Genomic DNA, 15303 nt, shown 5'->3' on the forward strand with positions numbered 1-15303 from the left:
AGCTAAACAAGGCCTGCATTGATATGATTTATGGATTCACTGTTTATTTGCTAAAGGCTTCTTTACGAGCCTTGTATCACCATGATAATTACTTTAACTATGTCCATCTCCACGCCAATAATGAAACTATATGGCTGAACCGCAATGAAATAGCACCCTTGAGCACGCGGGGCCAGAAAAATCATTCATGCTGCAACTATAGCAACTACTAAAATAGCAAAGCACACTGATTTCTGCCATGAACCTGTTCCGAATGTCCAAAGACACTGTGTGCCGCCAGCTTTATATACCAGCTCCCAAAATATCCGAATCCTGATAGGATGAGAAAATACTGTCATGTTCTTGCACCAGGCCAATTACAAAGCTGTAGTTCCTGTGCTGGTAAAGATGTTTCCTGTTGATAACACAAAAGGACAACACGGCACTTAGCTGCTAATGTTATCTGGGACCCTCGTGACCTCTTGGAAACTCGAACAATTGCAGGGTTCACAACACGTAGAGGCCTCTGCCTTGTGCTTTTGTTGCAATAAATAAGCAAGGAAGAAAATAAACACTGGCTCCATGTGCTCACCGCTGCTCAGGGAGCAATCAGAGGTGGCTGGGATGTAGATGAGAGCTCAGCTCTGGTAGCCAAGGGCTCCTACCTCTGCAGCACTGGACTGACCAGTCCTTTCCTTAACAAATAGAGTGAAAAGGGGGCATTTTGCACAGTGTCGGTTTTAAGCATCTTCCTTTTCCACTTTACAGACTGGGGTTTTTATGTCTGCAGCTGAAACCCCAGATTTGCTTTGTTTATAAGGCTGGCATTTCGAAACAGACCTCATTTGTATCCTTTCCCCCAAGCTCTTTCTGCAGCTTTCCTACAGAAGGCTCTTCAGGCTCTTCCTGGCTGTGGAGCTTTGTCCCCTCTCCTTGGCTGGACCGCAACAGTCACTGGTACACAGCCTGGGATGCAGCACTCCCAGAGCTTTGAGGGAGAACTTGCTGCCAGTACAAAACTGCACCTGGATTTGGGTGTTCTATTACCTCTTAACTGGCTCCTTCTGACACACAGTTGAGATCTCCTACCCGCCACCCAATGGGTATTTGCCAGCCCATTCACAAAGCCCTTATGGCAAAACCTCCTAAATCTTGACACAAGAATGTCAGTACCTGTGCCTGCTCCTGGGCTTTATGGGATTCTCAAATCCTTCATTCCCTGCTGGTGCAGGAACGTGCTTACCCTCACCAGGACATCAGTAGCAGAGCCAGCAGCTTCTATAAACCCTGTAACTAAGGCTTAAAGTAGAAAAACCCAGGGTGAGATTTGTCTTCTCTCCAAGGTGGAGCAAAGGCTCAAACCTGGTTACCCAACAGTGCAACCCTGAGCCTGCCAGAAAGGAATCCCTCTATGGAGCCTTCCATGGGATCCCACAGGTACAGCAAGGACTCGGAACCCAGTGGCTTGAAGATTCATACTAACACCTTTATGGATTTAACTGAGTTGGCCTCATTTCCCAAGACATTCCTTTTACCCATCAAAATGTGTGGTGCAACAACCACGCTGCTTCAGATGGTCTAAAAGTCTCAAATGAGGTCTGGGACGCTCCTTAGGGAGGACAGAAAAGAGGTTTTTTAAACAGAAAACACATTTTTAAAGTGTTATAATTATTTGGGCTTTAATTCTGTGCTAAGGGTGAGTCCTTTCAGTGTTGCTTGAATACACCCCATCTGCTCTTCCTCGCTACCTGCCCAACTGGAAGAGCAGGGAGAAAACTAGTCAGCGTTTTTCCTTGCTCAATTGTTATTCCTGCTGGAAAGAGAACTTCTTGCGCTAGTTTCCTTTGAGCAGTGCTTATTCACAGCAAGCCACAGTGGGAGAGGGTGGGAGGCAGAGTTCATTCATTCTTGTAGCATAACATCGAGCAGATTGTGTTTGGATTTCACTGGGTATTTGTTGTTTTACGTTTCTTCGCTTTATATTGGAGAAGGGCCTGCACCAAAACTTTGATCCAAGGTACAAATCCACAGCCAACATTTGAACTAAGCCTACAAAACTTTTCTCCAGGCCTGGCCCTAGCCCTGCACGCTGACTTTGGGAGTGCCTTGTTCTTCATGTTGCTGAGCATTTGATTCAGGCCTGTTTCTGCTTATTTATTTGACCATCAGCCTGCAAATGAACTCGGAGGCTCCAAGTTCTAGCCCACATTGTTTGCAGAGTAACCCAGGGTAATTCCACCTACAGCAAAATGAAGCTGCATCCGTGCAATGCTGCAGCTGCCAGGGCAGTCAACAAGAGCAGAATGAGCATTAAGAGATGCTCACAGCTTGAGGAGGGAAGAAGGAGAGGTCATAAGTTAAGCTGGGCATAATTTTTGCTATTAAACTCAAAATTATCCAAATCCTCTGATCCAACCAGTCTGCAACACCCACGGAGCAGCAGAACTGGGACAAGTGGATTTAATCTTCCCATGTGATGCCATTAGTTTCACAGGGCTCTCGATGATCTCACTTTCAGGTGGCTGTTTGCACCAAGCTCCTAATAAAACAGTCCTTCACTTCCACGAGAACAAACACAGAAGTGAGTTAAACTCCTATCTTCCAAAAGCACATTATGTTTTGCTGGTTAGGAAGTGGGGCACAAGGCCCAGAGCCAGACGTGCTGCTGCCCAGAGCAATGGTCATGTTGTGAAGATCCCACATCCAGAGCTGGCCATGATCTGCACACAGACCCCCCAGTGCCAAAACCAAAGAGATCAAAGGTACAGCCCAGCTCACCGGGCCCTGGAAGGGAGGGCGTACAGAAAGACCCCAACCTAATGCGCTAATGACACAGTGGAATAACTCCAAAAGGGAACCTCCTGCATCTGAGTACAGCGAGAGATGTGACTAACTGCACTTGCACAAACGCTGAGTCAAGACAACATGCCCCAGCTACAAGAGAAACAAGTTTTATCTGTGCATACAGAGGGCAGGACTCACAGAACATTCCAGGCTGCACAAAAATCACAGTGGAGAAGGTGGTTTACGATGGTTTGTGATTTCAGGACGACTTCTCCTGGAACATAAATGACATTGTTGTATCATTAATTACCATAGCAATGCAGATTATTCATCTTGGTTCTTAACTTTGCTCTCTCACGCTATTTTCTGCAAGGCCATCAACCCTCGTGGTGCCAGGGCGGCTGAAGTTACAAACAGCAGTGGGTGTCAACCACAGAGGGGAAAAAAAGCGCTGAACGAATTGCAACACACTGCATTTGGCACCAGATAAAGCTAGAAATGCCAAGCCCACTTCTTGTCAGAGAGTACACAGTCAGAAATAAACAGGTGCAGTCCCTTAACCCCAGACAAACCCACAATGGATAAAGTCTTATTGTCTTTTTTTACGTGTAAGAATGTTTCATAGACAAAACCGGCTGGGATTAGAGTTGGGAAGCAAATATAAGCAGTGCAATCAGTACACAAGCATAAAGGATGGCAATAAGGAAGAGTAGAAACATTAAAGAGAACACCAAAGAAAATCTCTCCAGTGGGAAGGCAATGTGGAATGAAGCTTTGCTTTGGCAGCCACTTTACTTGATTGGGAGGCAGGTTCTGGCTCCTTTTACTGAGACAAAGAGTCTTCTCAAGAGATAATCAAGTAGGGGGGGAAAAGGGAAGAAGATGCTCTCTCACACATGTTGTACCAAGCAGGAGCTTTCGGACCAGCTAAGCCTTAACTTCTGACCCAGCAAGGTCCCAGCCAATGTACAACAAACAACAAGTAGCTGCTTCAGTGGCACCGTGGATCAGCACATCCCTTCCTTTGGCTGATGCCCCCTGCTCTGCCTCGCAGTATCACCACTATCAGCCACATGGGAGTAACAGAAAGAACAGAGAGAATCTAAAACTACAGAGAAGTTACTGACCTCCAACAATCTGACTGCATCGGCCTAAAAACCAAATACTTTCAGATAGGTTTTTTTCAGAGGCACTAAAATAGCTGTACTGTCCAAACGAAGAGACACATTTAGTACACAGTTTGCACGACTCTGGTCATTAACACACACAGTGAGCTCCCAATGCCATCTACTGGCAGAAGTGGCAGTGAAGGGAACAAGAAAAAAGGAGAGAGCTCGTTGCAATCTTTCATTCTAAGAAAGCCAAGAGATCAGATACACACACACACTACTACAGGAAGTAACACTACCTATTTACTGCAGCGGGGAGTGCCGCTGACGCACCTTGAGGGACAGCTATCTAATCGGCTAGCAATTAAATAATGAGTAGATGAGGTTAGTCTTTGCATGCCAAGAAAGGGAGAGGGGACTGCTTCCAGCTGCTGAAATATCTAAGCCAGCAGTCTGTGGTAGGATAGGGAAGGGAAACACACTTAAGCTCACTGAGGAAAAAAACAGCCTGCTTCCAGGGTATCACTAAGACTGCAGAGAATGTTTAAACATCAGGCTTAGGAACAGTGGTTGCAGAGCCACCTAAGTTTAGTCTTTCAATATTCCAAATTCCAGGTAACACAGCTATGAAACCATGTGGAGCTGAAAACACAGATGAGACGCTTCACTGCTTACCTGAATTGTGCAAACTGTCTTTTAGAAGTATTTTGTATTAGGTATTAACCTGTAAGGCAGCAGCAGACCATCAAACTTACAGTTTTCCATACTAGGCAGAGAACAGAAGGCACCAAGAGAAGGAAGATTTAGCAGCTGCTCTGAGAACAAAGCTTACAAAGGATAAACAAGTTACTCCTTGAATAAGAGCTAGAGATGCTAGCACTGAGTTTGTGCCTTTCTGCCCAAACAACCCAACACTTCAACAAGGAATGGATGAAGACGTAGGGTTTATTTTGCTTTCTGAAATAGAGGGTGATAACGAGCACTAGTTTTATGGCACATAGGCAGATTTGGCAGAGAACAAGCAGTGAGCAAAGGTTTCGTCAGTATTTGGTTGACAAATCAGGGAGAGGAATATGAAGTCAGTTCCAACCACTCAGGCCTCGTATCAGAATAGCTGAGGGTACTTGAAGATTAGAGGCTACAATCTGAAGTACAACTGACTCAAAGCAGAGGTTTTGCCCTTTATTACTTCCTGGACAAGCACGGCTGATGCCCCATCACTGAAACAGAAACAGGAGAAAACGCTGTCCTGGTCTGCAAGATACAACCCTTAACAGGAAAGCAAACAGTGATCAAGAGTCACATTTTACAGACAAATAATAGAAGCGAACACTTGGAAGAAAAACAGTCCTGAGAGAATGATTTGTCCACCAGTTACAGTTTTAATATAAAAACGTTCAGTCCAGTCATAAGCTTCATTGTTCACATGAAAATGAGTGGTGGAACCAAATCTTGAGGATGATTTAATTTGTTTCAACATTGAGCTTGTGAGGTGGCAAACACACTAACCTTACTGCAGAATACACACATCCACACCTACCATTGCCTAACTGGTATTGCCTCGGTACCAGCAGAGATCAGTCCTTCCTGAGGCAGATCTTCCCCTAGTGTCACAGCAGCTGCACTGCAAGGGAATTTAACTGGGTCTTTTTGCTAACAGTATATACTGTATACCCAAGTATATCTATATATAGGGTCTACAAGGATTTAGTGGGGACAATGAGTGAAATGTCTTCTCGATCTGGCGGGAGAGTCAAGGACTGTCACCAGAGTGGTGTGGAGAAACCTTGAGCACAGTGTAGTACATCACGTTTGCAGACATATATTTAGATTCTGCTGGTTTAAGTTTAGCATCTGTCAGGAGTACTAAATTCAAACCAAAGCATTCTAAAAACTGTTTATAAAGAAAAATACTGATAACCATCATTTTTTTCTGGGAAAAAAAAAACACCCCAAATTAAATCAAAATAACTATGTACACCCATGCCAACCTTAGCTTCTCAGAATACAAAATGAAACAGTATGTAAAAAAAACATAATACCTTTAAGTATAACATTCTGAACTGTTATCCATCTGCCAGGAAGCTAGAATTCTAGTTGCTTACAAATGGAAAAGACTGAGAAAGAAAGCATCTCCCTTAGGACAAATAAAGTTAAATTCTAGCAAGCTATACCAAAAAAGGGAAATATTTACCCTAAATTAACACAAAGGCAAGCTGGAATTAAAATGGCAACTGTGTTTTTATCAGCCTCTTCACCAACACCAATCAATTTGCCAGAAGAGGTTGGAGTATGTTACTATCATCTGGAAAAATAATAGTAAAAATCCCATCTTCCGACCAAATGTCATCACCTCCAAAATGATTTTGATCTGTCTTCCAATAATTAAGCTAAGGTTTTATGCTTACTTATTAGAGTTTGGAACTTGTTTTACAAACAGAAATCAAAAGAAAGCAAAAGCTCATCAATTGGCAGAGCGTTTCCATGCCCTAGGGGTAGCATACGGTTGAAACTTTTCAGTCTGCATTCTGACTAACTCAAACTAGCAATCATCATGCTTCTACAGAGATGTTCCCATAGACATTTACTTCTGTGATCCCTTGTTCTTGGTTAACTTAAGTCTTTAACAAACCCATATTTTCATTTCCAAACCCTTCACTTGAAGTTGCTCTGTCAGACAAACTGGTTTGAAACCATGCAAAAGAAGAGCAAATAGTAAGTGTTGATTTCACATTGACTTGAAACTCATTTTCCATTAATTTTTATAAGTTAACAGAGCTTTGAATGAGTTAAGGCACCCATATGCCCAGAAAAAAATAAATACCTTGGGCTAAATACAACTAAGTGTTCAGCAGTCATTTTAATTGCACAATTGTCTCCCTAATTTGTAGCATAACCCTGCCAATGTCTTCAGAGATCCTAAAAGATGAATACTAGAAACTTTGTGGATGTAACAGACAAGGCATTGACAAGACATTCTCAAGGTCTGTTCTGTATTCCTGGCTCCTCAAGGTAACTGCTACTCAGAATTAGCATTTAGCAGCAAGATCAGCATGTTCTAAGAATGAAATAAATATTCACACAATCAATACTAATGGTTCAAATGCTCAAACACATTATTGAAAACAGTGAATTTCCAATCTCTGTCCTGCCAATCCAAGACTGCAGAAACAAGACCCTTGGCAACAACATTCACAGCTCTCAGCACCACAGAAGCTTCTGCAAACAAATTCCAGGCTTGAAGTTCTGTTGTCTGTGGTTCTTGCGAGGGGTTTTACTGTGTTCGAAGCTGGTAGTCTGTACAGGGGAAAAAAGCCAAAAGTGGTTTACTAAATCCTTTCAGCAAAGCAGATGAGCAAATGGGGATGAAGAGATGTCAAATAAACCCATAACTTTGCTTAGAATGGCCATGATAATGAGCTCTAAAGTGATTAAGGTAATTGCAGGCAGAAAAAAAACAACACCCCCCCACCAGTACCACTTCTACTTGCTAACAATCTAGTATCTTATAGCAGACAGCGGCTCATACATCTTGAAGCTAGCAGAATAGTATGTGTGAGTGATCTCTTTTTAAATTTATATTCCAAAAATCTCACCAAACCTCAGCTTAATTACAAAATAGTGAACTATCCCATTGGATCTTTCATTAAGACACCAAAAAAGGTGACTTTAAAAAGCAGCAAACCTTAATCTGTGTCTAAACCATATAGTTTAATACGTAGGAATATGAGCAAACTGCATTTGTGCGTTTCTATTTGGAGGTTTATGCTAGGGAAACAAAATATGGAAGCTGGAGATGCCTACAGTGTATTGCTTTCTTGTGTCCTCAACATAGGAAGGACATGGAGCTATTGCAGCAAGTCCAGAGGAGGCCAGGAGGATGATCAGGGCCTGCAGCACCTCTCATATGAAGACAGGCTGAGAACATTGGGGCTGCTCAGCCTGGAGAGGAGAAGCTGCATGGAGACCTCAGAGCAGCTTCCAGTGTCTGAAGGGGGCTACAAAGATGCTGGAGAGGGGCTCTTCATCAGGGACTGTAGGGACAGGACAAGGGGTGATGGGTTCAAACTGCAACAGGGGAATTTCAGATTAGGGATAAGGAAGGAGTTCTTCACTGTGAGGGTGGTGAGGCACTGGAGCAGGTTTAGCCAAAGAGGTGGTAGATGCTCCATCCCTGGCAGTGCTCAAGGCCAGGTTGGACAGAGCCTTGGGTGACATGGTCTAGTGTGAGGTGTCCCTGCCCATGGCAGGGGGGTTGAAACAGTATGAAGGTCCTTTCCAACCCAAACCATTCTGTGATTCTATGATTCTACTTACCTCCATTCTGGGTAATATAACGAACCCATGGGAGAGCCTGATAGCCACTCTTCTCAATTATCTTTAAGTAACGAACCTAGAAAGAAAGGGATGTTAAAGAAATGAAGTCTCCAGTGTAAGCCAAGCAGCATTTAGCAAAGAAGATAAAAGTAAGATTTTTTGGGTGGGTCAAAAATATGGATTATGGGTAACATTGAACAGGAATCATGGAGATGAGAAAAACTTGTGCACGAAGAGCCTAAAAATACTCATCAGTATTTCTATTTTCAGCTACTAACCTGGATTCCTGAAGTGGTGAAATATGGAATCTCAAACTTTACACTTATGGGAGGTTTTCCTTCCTTATCTTCAGCTTCAACACTTGGAAGTCCAAAGTGAGCTCTCATCAGGTATTCTTTTCCACCCTAGCAAAAAGGACACATTTTTTTCTTGAAGAAAAAATACAACACACTTGCAACAACACAAGTGGTATATTCTTAATGCCAAATCACTGAGCTCCACCATCCCTCCAGCTCTTCTCTAGGACTTAAAAGCGAGCACTTGTTTTTATTTAAAAAATGTTTTTGTTTTTTTTTTAAGATTCAGATAAAATCAGGACCAGCCTGAGGCACAATTAATTTTCTTCCAGGCTCATACTCGAATGAAAACAATGCTGCTGCCCTTTCTGACTAAACAGTGACAGACAGCTGTACCACCACTCCATTGGCATCTGAAAGAGCTCATGCTCACGGAACCACCCAAGAAGCACAGTCTGACAAACTAAACAGCTGCTGCTAAAACCTAGGCCAAGGGATTACACCATCCACAGACATGGCTCAAAAATCTGCTCTCTAACCTTGTTCTGAAAAAAATATCCCAGTTAAACTAATATAAACAGCAGTATCTTAAACATCTACTTGCAAGTTCCAACCCTTCAGCCAAGGGAGAAGAGGAAGAAGCCAGTACTATTAGATACTATTAGATATTAGAATCTGCTTCTAATAGGCAGAGTCTGAACATGCATAAAATATTAACATTAATTAATTATTACACTAACAGGTAATAAGACTAAAAATAACACTTACTGGAAAAGACTTAATGGACCACACAATTTCACTGTTCTCTGGAACCCATTTGACACTTCCAACAGTGGTTTTAAACTTTGGCGAGTCCGCATCGTTTGGAACTGGAATGTGAATCTCCACGTTGTTGGCAGTTGAGCGACGTTTAAACTGACTTTTTGCCTGAAGAAATTGAAAAACTGCATCAGAAAAGCAGCCCTCTAAATATTTCCATTATGCTAGTGAGTGCTGAGACACACAATTCCCCCTGTCCCAACCTACACAGCAAGGAACAGAGCTGTAACACACGCTTACTAATGAAGTTAGAAATGCCCAAACTGCTTGTCAAGCTTTGAGAACAAATGAAAGACTGAAATTAGCCATGATTAGAATTGCTGACCTTGATCATGTACTCGATGCGGCTGTGGGAATGTTTTTCAATCACAGACTCAATCCAGATCAGTGGCTTTACCTAATGGGAGAAGAAACACGTTTAACAGCTGTAGTTTTCCTTTGACATGGTCATTCCAATGTTGCTTCCCCATAAAGCTACACTCAACACGTGAACCCCACAGAAAACAAAGTCTGTGGTACCTGCAAGGATAACCAAGCTGGGGGTTTATTAAAAATACAATTATACAAATGAGCAAGCATTGATATGCCATGGACCAAGGACCAAATTCTTGACTTCAGTCTGAGGACAAAACCATCGGGGTGTTATCAGCACTGTTCTCAGACTAAAGTCGAAAGGAGAAAAATGACTGCTCCAGCTGAACCAAGGACACTGGTCAATTGCTACACTGACATTTCATCATGCACTTAGCTGAAAAAGTCACCACAGGAATGCTACTTCAGGAAGAGTTTCAACAGCAGTTGAAAATACAGGGGTTTACTGACAAGTCCAAACTCATTCTTCCTCCAAAGAGAGGAGCACAAAGCTTCATTAATAGTTGATCTGAAAACTACCATGCTGCCCAGATTTTAAGGAAAACAAATAATTAAGGGAAACCTATCAGCAATGCTGCCTACAATCTGAACTGTTATCATGGAAAAAGCAAACACCCAGACTCACGTGGGTGTTGAGGCGATATGACATGAGCTCAAACTCTCCATCAGGCGGAATGAAAGAAATTGTCCTGTCGTTCTCAAAGCGAGAGAGACGAACGCACTGGTGAAACTTCACATCTTCCAGTTCTACCGATTTACTTTTGCCACCTAGATATAAATACGTATTTCAAGGTGCTGCACAACTGATGTCCAAAGTCTCATCAGTGCCAGCCACACAGCAGAGCTGTTCTCTGCTGACATTCCTCCCTTTTAGCCACTTTGTTCGTTAGCTTGCTAGAGCTTTTTAGGACTACAGAAGTCCCAGTGAAAAACGGGATGAGGAAACCTAGGTGGTCAGCACACATTACCATGGTATTCCATCTTCACCTGATAGTGTCACACAAGAACCAGTGTGGTTTTCTACACTGAAAAGGGGTGTATTTCTATCACCTTTGACTAAATCCTTTCAGCTGAACTTCAGCTGACTTCAGACAACATCTTTCATGATTATTGAGGTTTCACTGAAATACTCACGGCCTGTATTATCAAAGAGAACTTTGTCATTTAAACCCAGGCGCAGCTCTGGCATTCCCGAGAGGAAGACTCGCATTTTAATGGATCCAACGATCTCACTCCGTAATACGTTCCCATTGGCACTGACCTGAAGTAAAACAAAAAGAAAGACTGCTCTGATGGGATACATTACGACATCAAGCACTCCCACCCCATCCCCATGTCCCAAGTCTTCTAGGATGTCTTTCACCTGAGAAATTAATCCAGCAGATTAGATCAGGGAGGTGATGGGCACAGACAGAGGAGGGAAGGACAGATCAGAAATCAGCAATTCAGGTTAGATACAAGGAAGAAATTCTTTACTGTGAGGGTGGTGACACACTGGCACAGGTTGCCCAGGGAAGTGGTGAATGCTCCATCCCTGGCACTGTTCAAGGCCAGGTCGGACAGAGCCTTGAGTGACATGGTCTAGAGTGAGGGGACCTTGCCTATGGCAGGGGGACTGGAACTGGATGATCTTAAGGTCCCGTCCAACCCAAACCATTCTATGATTCTACAATGCGTACAAGTAAAGCACTGTTTGTCTACTGGATGTCCTTATGGGTAGTACTTGGGTCTCAATAACTGACATGGTTTTCAGCAGCACAGGCCACTTGCCACAGTCAATCTGACTTTTTATTGCAACCTGCAGGTTTTCAGACAGTAAAGCACTTTCACCACTTTCCATTACAATTTTCATTCAAAGTTACAATAAAAGGTACCCACCAAAAGGTTAACAGACTCTATAACATCCAGGAACACCTCATTTTTCCTGTATTTTATCCCTTCTGATCTCCATGACACAGCATTGGTAACAGTGGCAGGTGGACGTGGAGCTCCAGTTTCAAGTTTGTGGCCTTCCTGAGTGATGTACCTTCACACACAATTGGCATGAAGAAAAGGAACATTAATTCTTTTGCTACCTAGACCAAAGCAAAGCATTTGTTTGCATATGGAAGGATGCTCAAAACTTTCCAAGAAGTCTGTCACTGTAAGTGACACAGAACGATACTTACTCTTGTAAAATTTTACTATCAGTGGTTTGTGGGTAACCAAAATCCATAAGCTCATCTAACAACTCATAAATAATAACAAAATTGTCCCTAATGCTCTCTTCTTCCAACTCCTTGAAATATTCAGAAAAAACCTGAAACAAAATGACAGGAGGGAGGGGAGGAAGGAGGATGTTAACTGAGGGAAGTACAGCACATTCAGAATGTCTTCTTGTATCTAAAATCACAAGTCTTAAAAAGCCCCGAACCAAACACCCTCATTCACAAACAGCATTCTATTCAGCAGATTCAGCCTCAGGAAATCCACCTCCATTAAAAGAGTTAAGTGAATCCTAAAAGCAACAATAACTACTGTGAAAAATAATTATTTTGGAGAAAATCTTTTTCACACTAGGTACAGATGAACCAACCATAGGAACTACACAATACGCCACTACTCATGCAGCAAGTTCACCATTCTCCATGTTCTCAGGCCTTGTACAACTACTTGCAGCATTGTGTCACATCCTTTGCCTGCTCAGCTACAAAATATCAATTCCATTACTACAGGAAGATAGTTCTACAAAATAACCAACTATAAAGTAAAAAACGCTACTACCATAGAGTTCTTTATCTGTGGGAAAGCTCTAGGCATTTATATTTAGATTAGATTTAGACTGAACTGAAAAGAAGCCAGAAGTGACTTTGGAGATTTCATACTCACCTGAACTACTTTATATAAAAATGAAAACACCAGTGACACACAAGCATTTTTCTTAGAGGTTGCAACAACTGATAAAGGATGCTCAGGAAAATGCATTCAAAGTCACCACTAAAAACAAAAGTTTAATAAATGCCTTTAGGAAAGAAATGAAGATAAACTTTTGGGAAAGAGTAGAATTCACATAAACCCTTTTCTGCACCCCGTCCTGCTGGTGCACATTGCTCCATGCAAAGCATAAACCAACTTTATTTAATAAAGCCTCCTTATGTTACTTCACCCATTCTCCAGCTTTGCATTTAGACACAAAACAACACAAATATTGTGGCAGCCCTCTGTATCTCAGCACACAGGAGTTATCTGCAGTATAAAGGATACGATATAAGTTGTTGTGTTTAATCCACATAAAACGAACTCCTCCATGTGCTAGAATGGGAGAAAGTGTCCCCTCTTCTTCCTTTTCCATAAGGATCGGCATAAAATGCTCCACCTCTGACATGTCCACATCTCCGCGGTAATTCCGACAGATAAGAACCTACGAAGAGAGGGACAAACTCATCTTTCTTTTCTCTTTCACGAGATGATGTTACCACGCAAGGCCAATGCACGAGGTATTTGGAAGGCCTCACTAAGTAACTTTTAACTTCACTCCAGCCATTGCACAAACGCAAACCACAACGCTAAAACACTGATTAGAACGCGACTCCTTAACCTTTCACTGCACTGATGTTTTTCATTGTTCTTCACCTACTGCTGCACGAGCCCTAAAGACGCTTTTGCGACGGGAAAACAAGCCAGCTCCTCTGAGACAAACTCCCTCCAAGTAGTGCAAAGATTAATTACCCCTGGGGTGCCCAAGGTCGCACCCCAGCTCTCCGCAGCCACCCCCCTCAGCACCCGGAGCCGAGCCACAGGCCACGACTCTCCCGCTACAGCTGAGGCCCGCAGTGCCTCAAGAAGCTGGGCTGGCGGCAAGGAGGTGCCGGAGAGGGGAGCGCGGCTCCCGCAGCCCCCAGCGAGCGAGGCCGGGGCACCCTCCGGGCCCCTCAGCACCCCCGCCGGGGCGAGGGACGCCGCTCCTCCGCCTCCAGCCCCGGCCGGACCTCACCTTCCCCTTCAGGTCCAGCACGTAGACGGCGCTGGCCGACATCGCCGCCCCGCCGCCCGCCGGGGCCGCCGTGTCGCCCGGGCCGCACACGCACCCACTTCCGCTTCCGGGAGGAAGCGGCGCAACGAGACCCGGCTGCTGCGAGGAGGGGCATGCGCAGGGGACCGCGGAAGAACACGTTCAGCGGCGGAGGGCGGCGGCAAATAGTCCCGGGATCTTCCTCCCCCCATGGTGGTGAAAGCAGCACCGGGTAAGAGGGGAAAGTTTGCCCAGGCTGAGGAAGGGCTCCGGGCAGCTAGAGCAGAGGGACGGTGTTCCCAGTCAAGAACAATATTCAGGTTTAAGAGGCATGTTGGGGTTTTAATTGAGGTACATGGCATATGTCATCTCTCAAAGGCAGCACGAGTTATAAAGACAGGAAAGGCACTACAGAAACTCCACGCGCAAATTCTTCCGCCCATTTATAGGTAAATCGGCACCAATAAAAGGATGAAAGCGGCATTTTAATAGTGACATTAATGTTACACATTACAGCAGACCCTCCGCCTCTAGATGGAAACAAACTATACAATTCCTCTCTCTTGCAAGAGAAACTTATGAGAGGCTGCCAGGCCTGGATGTCTGAAAAGAACTATACCAAATAAATAAAGGAACCCTTTGCAGCTGGCTAACAGCAATCGATTGTGGCCTTACTGTTGCTGTAAGCACTAAAAACCCCCAAACCCTCTGCACAATCATAAATCAGAGCTCGTCAGAAAAGATGGATTTTCTTAAACATTCGGTTTCAAAACCCAAACCAACAAAATAAAAGTACAAATCCATCAACATTCGGGAGACAGATAAACGATGGGTGTGGGGATTACACACATTCACATGGCAACCCTGCTTAACACCAACAAAACACACCCCCTGGTCCAAAGCCTTGAAAAGCAGCCCGTTCACTTTGTCCAGCTGACTTTGGGAATGTCGTAGTGCTCAGTCAGAGTATCCAAGTGCCTGTTGAAGTCCTAAGGGGAGAGAAAGAGGAAGAGAATGTTGAGTATTTGGCGCTGACATCACCACAAGGCCCCGGTTCCGTGTTTCATGGAGGCAAAACAGCTCCCCCAGCCCACCAAGCCTCAGCAGCCTGCGTGAATCAGGACAATTCAACTCACCTCCACTCTCTGCTTATGGGTTTTGGATGCCTTCTTCAGGATCCTCTCCATTTGCTGCAGACACAAGAGAGCCCAGTTACCCACAGCCCCTCCGGGCCGGCCTCTGGGGGCTCCAAAGGGGGTTTTAAAGCCGTTTTTTACCCGCTTCTCCTGCATCTTCTCGTAGGCCACCTGCGCCGGGGTGCGCTTGTCCAGGCCGCGCTTCTTCTCCTCCTCCTGCTTCTTGCTGCTCACGATCTGCTCCAGGATCTGGGCCTTGTCCTTTGCCTTCTTCTTCTTCCTGCGGGCGGAGGGCGGTCAGGGCACAACCCCGGCTGCCCCCCGTTCCCCCCCCCGGTACTCACCGCTTCCCGGCGCCCAGCCCCGCTCCGCCGCCCTTCAGCCGCAGCGGCCCCCGCTGCACCGCCTCGTAGTCCGCCATGGCTCTTCCGCCGCGCCACGGCGCCCCCTGCCGGGCGCCGGCGTTACCACGGCAACGGCGCGTCCCGTCCCGTCCCGTC

The 15303-nt window shown here is 44.6% G+C and overlaps 2 protein-coding genes across 3 annotated transcripts; both read right to left on the reverse strand.

Annotated features, from left to right (window-relative positions):
• Window positions 1-5231: 5231 nt before the first annotated feature.
• On the reverse strand, window positions 5232-13784 carry AP1M1 (adaptor related protein complex 1 subunit mu 1). Of its 2 annotated transcripts, none has more exons than XM_062618706.1 (12): window positions 13650-13784; window positions 12920-13076; window positions 12545-12612; window positions 11845-11975; window positions 11555-11702; window positions 10811-10937; window positions 10302-10444; window positions 9630-9701; window positions 9254-9412; window positions 8468-8593; window positions 8190-8265; window positions 5232-7169 (listed from the first exon to the last, which is right to left on the reverse strand). In XM_062618706.1, the coding sequence occupies exons 1-12, from the start codon at window positions 13689-13691 to the stop codon at window positions 7147-7149; spliced, it is 1272 nt and encodes a 423-aa protein (XP_062474690.1). In that variant the 5' UTR covers window positions 13692-13784; the 3' UTR covers window positions 5232-7146. The 2 variants fall into 2 exon arrangements, with proteins under 2 accessions (XP_062474690.1, XP_062474691.1); XM_062618707.1 differs by lacking the exon at window positions 13650-13784 and adding an exon at window positions 13408-13560.
• A 347-nt stretch (window positions 13785-14131) lies between these two features.
• Window positions 14132-15284, reverse strand: FAM32A (family with sequence similarity 32 member A). The gene is made up of 4 exons (XM_062618708.1): window positions 15148-15284; window positions 14945-15083; window positions 14804-14857; window positions 14132-14656 (listed from the first exon to the last, which is right to left on the reverse strand). Exons 1-4 carry the CDS (start codon window positions 15222-15224, stop codon window positions 14588-14590), a joined length of 339 nt encoding a protein of 112 aa, XP_062474692.1. The 5' UTR covers window positions 15225-15284; the 3' UTR covers window positions 14132-14587.
• Between the last annotated feature and the right edge of the window lie 19 nt (window positions 15285-15303).

The sequence above is a fragment of the Pezoporus occidentalis genome, unplaced genomic scaffold (genome assembly GCF_034315485.1).
Source record: "Pezoporus occidentalis ecotype Australia unplaced genomic scaffold, CSIRO_AGI_Poc_V1 ctg202, whole genome shotgun sequence".
NCBI classification, from domain to species: Eukaryota; Metazoa; Chordata; class Aves; order Psittaciformes; family Psittacidae; genus Pezoporus; species Pezoporus occidentalis.